This window comes from Mustelus asterias, chromosome 5 (assembly GCF_964213995.1).
Source record: "Mustelus asterias chromosome 5, sMusAst1.hap1.1, whole genome shotgun sequence".
Lineage (NCBI taxonomy): Eukaryota > Metazoa > Chordata > Chondrichthyes > Carcharhiniformes > Triakidae > Mustelus > Mustelus asterias.
In genome coordinates, this window is record NC_135805.1 from 17,155,727 (window position 1) to 17,168,553 (window position 12,827).

The following is a 12,827-nucleotide window of genomic DNA, read 5'->3' on the forward strand; positions in this document are numbered from 1 at the left end:
CACAACATTTGCCACTCTCCAATTTTCAGGCACCTCACCTGTGACTATTGATGATTCAAATATCTCTGCTGGGGACCTGCAATTTCCTCCCTAGCCTCCCACAACATCCTGGGATACACTTCATCAGGTCCTGGGGATTTACATACCTTGATGCACTTTAAAACTTCCAGCACCTCCTTCTCTGTAACATGTACACTCAAGACATCACTATTTATTTCACCAAGTTCCCTAACATCTATGCTTTACTCAACAGTAAATACTGATGAGAAATATTCATTTAGGATCTCACCCACCTCTTGTGGATCCACAGATAGATGACCTAACCAGCACATCCTTGGACTGCAGGAGGAAACTGGAGCACTTGGGAGGAAACCCATACAGACATGGAGAGAACGTGCAAACTCCACAGACAGTGACCAGAGGCTGGAATAAACCTGGGTCCATGAGGCAGCAGGGCTGAATGCTGGCAATGTCACCCATTTAATTTTAAACTCCTCCAGCTGTTGTGGTGGGATTTAAACCCATGCCCCCAGAGCATTAGCCTGGGTCTCTGGATTACTAATCCAGTGACATTACCACTGCACCACCATCCTGAATTATTTTTTAAAAATGCATGCAACAGAAGTTTGACTATTTTATTAGAGATAGAGAAACTACACAGCTTTATACACTGTAAATCTGTTAATACAATCTATATTTTATAAATATACAATAGCATATTATTGGCAAATGACAAATATTGGAAGAAAAAAGTTTAAACAAACTCTTGGAAGCATAGATTTGTGATAAACCAGGAATGCCACAATGGAATTTCCAAATACACTATTTACATAATTAGAAAATGCAGCTAAACCACAAATACCTGAATAATCAGTCATTTTCACCTCTGCAGTCTGCTGTCAGAAGCACAATAAATGAGAACTTGATATACACCAAGGCTCCACAATCATTTCTTTACATGGACAGACTTGAAAGTGAGAATAGCCATCATTTGTTTTTTTTTAAAAAAAAGGTACAATTGTTTCAAATTGTCCTGCCTGATGCCCAATTTACAACAAGTGCTGATTTTAGTGTTCCAAAGTCAGTAATGAGGTAACACTTAACTAGTGCAAATAGGGAATCCAGTACTTGGTTATGAAATGCCAAAAAAACACACAAATTTGATCAATGCTACAAAATTAATTTTCCAGACGAGAAAGGTAGGTCAGGAAGATTGACTCATCATTACTCCATTCAACAAATAGACTTGGAACACAATGCATCCAGGACAGTGCTAGCCTGCACCTAGGTGAGAATACCATTTCTAATTAATCACTATACTGCTATCACTAGCAGGGACACATCAGAAAATGATTAAGGGCTAAAGAAGAGTTGATAAATGTTTAGCATTCAACCCATTTTGACATTTGGATCCAAACAAAGTAAATGAGTGTAATGGAGCATGGTCTATTTGAACTGAAGGTTTGGGAGATACACAAACTTAGCAAGAAACATAGCCATCAAACAGAATCAGCTATGAAGCTGGGCACCTATTTTTATAACATCTGCCAAAAACAAAGCAGCAAGCCACATCACAGTGAAAGGTGAATATATACCCCATTCAACAAACAGTACATTATACACTGGCTTTCCCAAAAAACTGACACAATCCTTTGTTCAGTAGACTTTGCTGTCAATACAAATTTGGTATTAAACTTCAGTAGACATATCCTCATACAGCAGCAACTTGTTTATCAAAGGTGGCTTATAGTAAAACGGGGTTACACACAGAACTACAGTAGTTCACATTATTAACGGTGGCATTTCTTTAGCAGTGTACTGGAATAGCAGGCAAATTTGTTCTCCTTTTTGATAATGAAAACCAGTGATGCACACAAGGATATATTTATTTGGTGTAACGCAACCAAGTACTGCTCAACGTGTTTCCATTAGGAAGTTCTGTGCTATGTATGTGTCAACTAATCCTTAAGCTTTGGTCTCAACCTTTCAAGAGAGGTAAAAGCACTACCAAATAGGGGGAAGACAGGAGAAATTGTCTATCTTTGTGAAAATATCCCGTTAGCTGTGAGTGTCCATTACTTACAATAATAAGAAGTCTGCTCCTATAATAGCCCGACATAATATGTGCATCCTGACACAACTGGTCAAGGCTAGAACTGAATTGTTTATCGGATTAATTTGAGCTGTCCTACATTCTTACCAAAGGCCACACTAATTATTTGGATCATCTGAATATATCAAAAACTATTCAACTGGAAAGTGTTTGCATAATATTGCTGGCCTGGGATTTAAAGAAGCAAGAAACCCATAGTGAACAGACCCTGTACATTAACCCTCAAAGTATTATTCTGGTACCATCGAACTATGGAAAACTGCGTGATAATATTCCCCAATTAAAAGTACCCAAACTATCTGCTTCTGAACATTTGTGGAGACTGGTGTCAATAGCTGCTTCAGACAGTCTCAACGGATCTGATGGGTCTGCAAGAGATTGGTGGCAGATGTTAAACATGAAAAAAGCAGTGCAACATTAAAAAGGAGATTTTTTTGGTAATGCGTTCCCAGTATCTGGGTTACAGAGAGCATAAGTGTAGAAGTGTCTTTAAAGGGCCTGCCTGGAGCTTTGTGTTGGACTAAACCCAACTATCACTCAAGCACATAACACGAATCAAGAAAAGAAAAAGGGGCTTGGTCCAATGAGCCTGAATAAACCTCTTGACAACCAAACCCCTATTTTGATACTCTAAAGGAACAGTTCTGCAAAAAAAAAATTTTTAATGTTCTCATAACACCCTCCCTCTAACAAAAATAGAACAAATAAATTAAAATTCCCTTACAAGTGCAGAATATTGTTTGTGCAAATTTGAGGTCCTTCCCCATGGCTCCTAAACACCCAAACCCACCTATGGAAACCCTGTTGGAATTTTTAAGCATTGGTAACCAGATTTAAATTTTCTAAAATGATATAATTGGGAGTTTAAAAAAACAATTTCTTTAAAATGGTGCAAGAGGTTAAAGTTCCAATGAATCACAATGACCTCAATATTCTATAAATATCTGAAAGTCAAATTGTACTATTCGTGTGAATTTGATCGGAGGTGCCAGTATCAGCAAGGTGCTTGTTCCCACTTATTCCAATGACTGAAGTGTGAAAATCTACACTTGCTTTCCTCACACACTCCACTTTCACCAAGAGATTGGTGTAGTTTTTTAAAAAATTGATAATTTGGGGTTGGTGATTTTGGTTCAACGTTTGGTGCACATTTTTGGAAAATTCATTTTCTGCTTGGGTAACATTTAATTTGTCAAGGTATGTTAGTGTATTCCTACAGGTTCTAGACTAGTTCAACATTCAGTAAACATACTGCAAGCTAACCTGCAGAGAAATTATATCTCGTACAAGTGTCACAGCACATCAGGATAACGGACTGTTTGGAGGATAATAGCTGACAGTCTTAATATCTTTTGCTGACTTTCGAACAACGGGAGATCCGAGGAGGCCTATTACCCACTCAGTAAACCTCGTACAAATATATTGCACCTCTGTGGATTCACTACACTTTCAATATCTCACTGGATTGATTCACTAGGAGGGTTTTTCCACAAGACAGGAAAAACAGTTACAAAGAACTCACATACAGCACACAAGCAATACTTACAGTACAGTAGTCTTCAATACAACCATAATGGAAATAATTGTACTGAACAGTTCATATGACCATGTATAGTAACTTGTAATCAGAGGACCAGTTGAAAAAAACCATACACCAAGCAGAGAGGACAGGCAACATGTGGAAAACTATTACACTTACACATTTAAAGGCAAAAGGGCCAGAATACTGTGTCAGAGCACATGAATGAAAGTATCTTAGCTGTTCAATGCATAGTTGTTTTATGTATTTTGCCAATATATTGTAAACCTGGTCAATAGGTACACAGTAAATACTCATCTATACTGCTATACAATTCTCCATACAATGGAGTTTGGTTCAGTTTTTTCTTTGTTGTCGTCAGCTAGTTTACTTTAGAGTTACCACACAAGCCCAGTAAAACTATAATCTATTGTTACAGATTACAAATCACAGCAAAGCCATGAGTGGAATGACTCAGCAAAAACAAGGACATCTCTTCAGGAGATGGAAAGTCTTGTCAATGCTTTCATATAAAGCAACACTTGTCCCTACACTAGTGTGATTCTTTGAATGTTTGCAAAGTCTACCCATCTACAGAGATCGCTGACTGGGTGAGCACTCAAACCATGGTTCAGAAGCTGCAAAAAACTGAAATAAACACCCATTCTTTTTAAGTGGAATGCAAACTTTTCTGGGCAGAGGGAGCCACACTGGGAGTTATTAGCTTGGGGGGGGAAAAACGTGGATGAAGAAATTCTGCTGTCCTGATGCAAGTGGTCAACTCAAACTGCTGTAGTACTCTTAATATACAAGGTGATGTTTCAGAGCATTTAAAATAAGGGAGAAACGTGTAGAAGAGTAACAAATCCAACACAACAATGATAGCATATTGCTGGTTCTACCCCTGAATTTTCTGCCTTGGAAACAAACACTTAGTGATAGAAAGATGCCTATGCTTTCAATGCAATACTTTGTGTACAATGACTTCAGCCTACAACACCATGACTTTTGAACCAGAGAAAAGGTTTCCAATCATAATTCAGTGATAATAATCTTACAGAATACATGCTTCAATTAAAATGTAACATTTGCATTTTCCCTTCTATATAGCAGAAAATAGAAGTACTTTACTATGCAAAAAGCTGTTAGTTACGTTACATGGTTCTCTCTGCCTAACTTAGTTTGAAGAATTTATTGTCCAGTTTCCACGTTTTTTTTATATCCTCAATTTGACTTGAGGAAAGAAGGATGATCTCCACTGTCACTCAGCGAGCTTTCTCTTTGACGGTGGAATCAGGTGCCGTGGAATTTCACTGGGTAGTTCATGACCTTCCAGCTTGACCTTAATTAAATGATTAGCCAACGCAAATTCCTCATCGTCTAACATGCCATCCTTGTCGATGTCTGCCAGCTTCCAAATCTTTCCCAGCACGGTGTTTGGAAGCTTGGACTTCACCATCTCCTTCTTTGCATTCGCACCGGTGACTTTCCCGTTGACAGGTGAAAGGGTGTAGAAAATCTCGTCGTAGCTCGGCTTATCCCTGATCACAACCCACTCTAGGTCATCAATGCCCTCACCGGCTCCTTCTCCATATCCATGCCCAAACGGGCCATTTATTGTGCCTTCAAAGGCCCCACCTTTCACAATTTGGACTGGCCGCTGGGTTTCTTCCTGACGTACGAGGGTCATGAGCTGAGCGATATCATTTCCCAACATGTCGTCGACTGTCTCCAACAATTTAAGTTTTAGTGGCTGAAACTTGGCAAAATCCTGAGCCTGCAGTAGATCCTGGAAAAAAAACAGGACACCGTTATCTTAAGCATCGTGAATCAGAAACTGGCTGACTTTACAATGAGTAGAGAGGTGAATTTGGAGATTTGCACCAAAGTAGACACATAGCAATAGGGCAATAACCACAAGACAAAATAAAGTCCTACTCTGATGGAACAATAACTTCTGACTAATGTTTCTTTCACAATGACTATCTACTGCCATCACTAGCATCTACTTCTACCCACCTATTGCTGAACTAGCTACCCCCTGTACAGTTATCATCCCACCTGTTCTAACCACTTTGATAAACCTTTGAATGCAGGAATTTAGCACTGGGCAGTGAGAACTGATAAGTGCATAGCACTGAACAGAAAGAACCCAGCGAGACCGAATGAAATTAATGGCTCTGCACTCAAATTTATTCTTGTTTCAATAGAAGAACCTTCAACTTCTTACCGATGCCTATGGCTTTCACAATCTCGATGCTCCACAGCCTGCAGACGGAGCTAGCATTAACCAATTTGAAGTGTGCCATGATCTAAAAAGAATCCCATAAGTTGAACAGTGAAGAAATTTATCTCCGATTGCAAGGGGATCTTGATCAATTGGGCCAGTGGGCTGACGAATGGCAGATGGAGTTTAATTTAGATAAATGCAAATTGATGCATTTTGGTAGATTGAACCAGGGCAAGACTTACTCAGTTAATGGTTGGGCGTTGGGGAGAGTTACAGAAGAGATCTAGGGGGTACATGTTCATAGCTCCTTGAAAGTGGAGTCACAGGTGGACAGAGTGGTGAAGAAGGCATTGGGCATGCTTGGTTTCATTGGTCAGAACATGGAATACAGGAGCTGGGACGTCTTGAAGTTGTACACGACATTGGTAAGGCCACACTTGGAATACTGTGTACAGTTCTGGTCACCCTATTATAGAAAAGATATTAAACTAGAAAGAATGCAGAAAAGATTTACTAGGATGCTATCAGGACTTGATGGTTTGAGTTATAAGGAGAGGCTAGATAGACTGGGACTTTTTTCTCTGGAGTGTAGAAGGCCGAGGGAGGGGTGATCTTATAGAGATCTATAAAATAATGAGGGACACAGATCAGCGAGATGGTCAATATCTTTTCCCAAAGGTTGGGGAGTCTAAAACTAGAGGGCATATGTTTAAGATGAGAGGGAAGAGATGCAGAAGTGTCCAGAGGGGCAATTTTTTCACAGAGGATGGCAAGGTCTGGAACAAGCTACCAGAGGTAGTAGTAGAGGCAGGTACAACTTTGTCTTTTAAAATGCATTTAGACAGTTACATGGGTAAGATGGGTATGGAGGGATATGGGCCAAATGCAGGCAATTGGGACTAGTTTAGGGGTTTAAAAAAAGGGCGGCATGGACAAGTTGGGCCGAAGGGCCTGTTTCCATGCTGTAAGCTTCTATGACTATGACTCCAAGAGTCGAAGATGTTGTCGACAGTGCTATTTGCTTAGCAGTAACCTGTTCACTGATGCTCAGTTTGGCTTCCGCCAGGGTCACTCAGCTCCTTCAAAACAATGCTTCTGACATATCGGCCTTTTTCTTAGCTGAGGTTTCATACCTGTGGTTGACAGGGCACTCAGCAGCATTCAGCCTATTGGCTTCACCTCTGCCCTCACCCTTTCCTCTCCCTCCCAGAACCATGGTGGGGTCCTTGTTCTCACATTCCATTCCGCTAGCCCCTACATTCAAAGAATCATCCTCTGCCATTTCCGCCAACTCCAGCATAATGTTACCACAAATTCCACAGGGACTGCTCTCCGACACCCTGGTCCACCCTCATCTCATCCCCTTCCCTTGCAAATCACATAAGCTGCAACACCTGCATCTATACCCATCCCTCCTGACCATTCAAGGCCAAAGCACTCCTTTCAGAAGCAACCTTTATCTTTATGCCACTACCCCAACCTTCCTATGCTTCCATTTCATCTCCTCATCTTGCTCTCACGCCACATGCCCATCCTTGGCCTGCTGCAATGTTCCTGTGAAGCCAGTACAAACTGGAGGAGCAGTTCCTCATCTTCCGATTAGGCATTTTACAGTGCTTGGGAATAACATTGACTTCAACAACTTTAGACTGTATCCTTTCTCCTCCATCTTGACCCATTTTTTATATATCCAAAACATTTTGTCCCTATGCAAACACCCTCCTTTATTAGGCCATCCGTCACTTTAGTTTTGCTTTCTCGGAACACTGATCTTCATTCTCCTGTTAACACATTTTGATATCTTACCTTTATGCCACTATCAGCACCTTCTGTAGCCCTTCACACTTTCTTCCTTTTGTGCCCTACACACCTTTGCTGCAATCTCTCCTAGTTCCTACACATCACTGACCTTCTACTCTATGCCCTCACAGTTATACAATCCACCTCTCCCTCCTTTGAAATCATAGACTCGAAACACTGTTTCTCTCCCCACAGATGCTGCCAGACCTACTGAGGTTATCCAGCATTTTCTGATTTTTTCCCCCCAAATCATTAGTTAGGCCATAACCTGGGTGCTGTGCAGTTCTGGTCACCTCATTATAGAATGTAATTGCACGCGAGAGAGGAGATCTGAGGAAAATTACAGTATGACGGAGGATGGGATAGGTTGGGGTTGTCCTCCTTGGAACAGTGGCGGCCGAGGGAGATTTCGCCGAGACGTACAAAATTGAGAGAGGTCTGCTTACTTTAGGAGAAAGCTTAGTTCCCCAGGGGGATAGATTTAAAATGTTTGGTAGAATGATTAGAGGAGATGAGGACAACCTTTTTCACCTAATTCAATGCCTAAACGGGATAGTAGAGACAGAAACACTCAACTCATTTAAAAAGGTGTTTGGATTTGCACCCCAAGTGCTGTTACCTGCAGGGCTCCGCACCAAATGCTGCAAAATGGGAGATGACTGGGTGGCTCTTTTGGCTGGTGCAGACACGATGGGCCAAGTGGCCTCTTTCTGCGCCACAAACCTATGATTCTAACATGACAGATCAGACAGCGCACTGTACAGACTGGAGACTCATTGATCTAGTAATATTTCCTATAGACACAACAATAAACTATATACAATCAGACAACAGATTCAACACAAAACGATGCCAGTTTGCAACACATTTGGATCACAAATTTAAGGAACTGACAAATGAAAACATGAAAAATGCTTTGATGCAGCAAGTGATCAAGATCTGGGATGCACTGCCTGAGTGTGAGAGGTGGTGGCAAGTTCAAATGGAAGCATTCAAGAAAGAATATGTCCAGTTACAGGAGAAAGCAGGGAAACAGCATTAGTGAATTGCTCCTTTGTAGAGTCTGCGCAGACATGGGTCAGATGGCCTCTTTCTATCGTTAACAATTCTGATTCTGTTATAATACTATATTAAATGTCCGCAATAGCAATATGACAAAGTTGCAAGGTAAAGCTACCCAACTCAAACATACCTGCATTTTCTTCATGTTAGGAAAATCCCCAGGGGAGATCTGATGTTCTCGTTCAATCTTAGCATACGTGTCTCCGAGGCTATTGATCAGTTCTTTCTTCTTGCTGTCTTTACCAAACATAGCTGGCATCTCTTTCCGCAAGGCACTGATGATGTAGGCATGAACCTGGGAACAGGAAAATCATTTTAAAATAAATGAACAATTAATTTAAATACTCAAATACATATTTTGGGCAACCGAAGAATAATTTTCATTTGTGTGTGGGGTTACAATGTCACAGTAGAAGTAAGAGTTCAATATTTTACCACCATAACAAGATGCAAACTGCATTCTTTATAATCTTGTTATCTGTGGGGCTACATCAATTAAGTCTTGAAAGTTCTCAAATAATACTAAAGAAAGAAAATCCATCTTTTGACTAATGTCCTCATGGTGCAGATCATGTTATCCATATCTTGTCTAGTCTACAAATTACTCCAGATCTCACTGCATAGTTGACTCAGAATAGTCTCTAAGGTGACGCAGTTAAGTAAATCGCACAAATTATGAACAAGAAAAAATATATTTTAAAAATCAAAAATCAGTGGCAATGCTTCAGCAAAATCAGCCCCAACAGCTACACCGAACTAATTACAAGTTTTCCTCTTTTCGCAACAGATTTGCCCAATTTCTGTTCCCTCAGAACCACTCTGGTTCCCTTTGTTCTCACTTTCCACCTCACCAGCCTCAATATTTAACAGATCATCCTCCACAATCTCTGCCACCTTCAGTGTGATGCAACCACCAAACACACCTTTCCTTCCTGCGTTACATTTCTCCTTTCAGCATTCTGAATAGACCAGTCCCTCTGCAATCACTGGTAGATGGAACTAATAATACCATGAGAACACCCAGAAATGTTTCAATGAATTATTCTTGCAGTCACAATGGTGAAGTCAGTAGGATAATCTTAACTATGAATGAGCAAATAAACTATAATGGGAGGATATACAAGACTGATACTGGAGTTGAGTGAAGAGTTGGAATACATAGCTTATGCTATTTGCAATTTAAGATACACACCATTTCAACTCAGAAATATATCATTCCATCATCAGCACTGGAATTCACTACTTAAACAGCCCATGTTGGTGCATCAACAGCATTCAGCCAGCAGTGGTTTAAGGCAATGACTCATTACCACTCAAGAGCAGTTGGCAAAGAAATACTAGCAACGCCCACATACCAGGAACAAATTTTAAACAAAAAGGTACTGAATGTGATCCTTTTATAGATCAAACTCTGCTCAAAACCAAACCATGTTAAAAATGTCCAACACTTAAAATAAAATCTGCTTAATGGAGTTCAGAATTAAAAAGCAGAACACCAATTCGGTATAGCAAATTAGACTCAATGAGTCACCAATGCTACATTTTCTGTTTTGTGTCAAATTCTAAGAGTACAATTTCCCCCATGTTGGTAGAGAAATCTTTGAGAGAATGACAAACATCAGCTCAAACTAGGAACTTTAGAGCATTTTCACTTTTGATTTTCAAAATGGAAAACCACATTTCTCGACCTCAGCAGTGGAAGGGACAAGATTGAAGTAGAATCCATTTGGCTTTGAAAAATGCAATGGAAAATACTGTGGACTAGATGTCCCAAAAGGTTTTCAGCTATCTGAAACCTACAATCATTATCACCTTGATATTTAAGTGGATGTTTTAGGTGGCATATTGCATGTATATAGTATTCCCAGATATAATAGAAGGAAACATAGAAACAGAAAAACTACAGCACAAAACAGGCCCTTCGGCCCCACAAGTTGCGCCAAACATATCCCTACCTTTTAGGCCGACCTATAACCCTCCATCCTATTAAGTCCCATGCACTCATCCAGGAGTCTCTTAAAAGACCCTAGAGTTTGCCTCCACCACCACTGACGGCAGCCGATTCCACTTGCCCACCACCCTGTGTGAAAAACTTACCCCTAACATTTCCCCTGTACCTACCCCCCCAGCACCTTAAACCAGTGTCCTCTCGTAGCAGACATTTCCTGGGAAAAAGCCTCTGAGAGTCCACCCCATCTATGCCTCTCAACATCTTATATACCTCTATTAGGTCTCCTCTCATCCTACGTCTCTCCAAGGAGAAAAGACCGAGCTCCCTCAGCCTATCCTAAGGTATGCCACTCAATTCAGGCAACATCCTTGTAAATCTCCTCTGCACCCTTTCAATCTTTTCCACATCCTCGAGTTCCTGAGGAATGTTTCAGACAAGGTTTGACACAGCCACTTCGAGGTATTAAGATAGATAACAATGCTTGGTCAAAGGAACAGGAGTGTCTCAAAACAGGGAGAAGGGCAGTGAATTCCAGAGCTTAGGGTTTTGATACGCAAGGGCATGTCTGCCTATAGCTGGTGAAAGGAAATTGGCAACACACAAGGGACAAGCATTGGAGGAATTCAGAGCTCTAGGAAGGATGAGGGAGGATAGAAATAGGGAGGGGTGATGACATGCAAGGGCTGGAACACAGGATAGGAATTAAAGAGAGGTTTCATTGGACTTGGAGTGAAAACAGGTCAGTAAGCATTGGGTAATTATAAACCACATTTAATGCACGAGTTTTAGATTACAGAGAACGAGATGAGAACCTTGGAATAGTTGAGCTTGGTAGGGGTGGAGACAAGAACAGAAATGTTCACATTAATGTAAACCTATTCAAGAAAAACAAAAAGGGTCTCATCCCTACCCCTGAATTGTTCAGTAGAACACTAGATCACTTGTTCAATCTTTATACATTTGGCAGAAGTTTACAATAAATGGGTTGGGTTTTTATTTGAGCTAATTGCTGATCAGAACACATTATGACTATTATTTTGTTTGCACATATGGTCCCAGCATCAGCCTCAGACTGGCCAATCCATCCTTCACAACAGTTTCTGTACTATTTACTGTGCCACCAGTGTCCCTGTACCATATTGCTGAGCCTTTCCTCAACTGTTTGGACTGGATTACACTATGGCGATCTATTTGAAAACTGCAGAACGAAGAGATGACTTTCCAGGGATTTATATTACCAAGACAAAACCGTCAGTGGATAAAGCATGCAATTGTGCAAAAATCAGTGGCAGGTCAGAATCTTATAGAATATAAAAAACAGCAAAGAATGCCTAAAAGGTTGATGAGAGGGGGAAAAAATTAGAATATGAGGGAAAGCTAGCTCAAAATATAAAGACTGATAAGATTTCTATAGATATTTAAATAGGAATAGAGTTAACAAAGTGAGTGTTGGTCGGATAGAAAGTGAGCCTGGTGAATGAATCATGGAAAATAGAGGTAGAAGATGAACTGAACAGGTATTTTGCACAGATTTTTAATAGAGGATACAAGTAACATGCCAGAAATGATATAAAAATCAGGAAATGGAAGGGAAGGAGGAACACGAATTACAAATTGCCAGGGAAGTAGTACAGCGCAAATTGTCAGAGCTGTGGGCTAACAAGTTTTCAGGTCCTGATGGACTTCACCCTAGGATCTTCAAAGTGGCCTGGGAGATAGATAATGTGTTCGGTTTATTTTTCCAAAATTGCCTAGATTTGGGGAAGGTTCCATTAGATTGCAAGAGAGCAAATGTAATTCCTTTATTTAAAAAAGGGAAACAGAAAGCATGAAACTACAGGCCATTTAGTCCAACATCTATCAGAGAGAAAATGGCTATAAAAGCTATAAAAGATGCTATAGCAGGACATTTAGAAAAATTCAAGGTAATCAGGCAGAGTCCGATTGAGAGGCATTCAGAAAGGAAATGGGGAGGGTGCAAGCCCAGCATGTTCCCTCTAGGGTGATAGGTCGGAATAACAAGCCCAGAGAACCATGGATGACCAGAGATATTCAGGATACAATGAGAAGGAAAAGGCGGCCATTAGAAAGTACAAGGGGAACAAATCAGTAGAGGTATAGAGCTTAAAAAAGCAATTAGGAATGCAAAGAG

At 40.5% G+C, this 12,827-nt stretch overlaps 1 protein-coding gene across 1 annotated transcript in view; it reads right to left on the reverse strand.

Annotated features, from left to right (window-relative positions):
- Positions 1-621: 621 nt before the first annotated feature.
- LOC144493383 (EH domain-containing protein 3) overlaps positions 622-12,827 on the reverse strand; it is a 94,576-nt gene continuing 82,370 nt past the window's right edge. Inside the window, exons 5-6 of the mRNA XM_078212219.1 lie at positions 8,855-9,019; positions 622-5,421 (exon numbers count right to left, since the gene is read on the reverse strand). Of these exons, the coding sequence (XP_078068345.1) occupies positions 4,894-5,421; positions 8,855-9,019 (693 nt within the window). The 3' untranslated portion in view covers positions 622-4,893. The remainder of the gene's footprint in view (positions 5,422-8,854; positions 9,020-12,827) is intronic.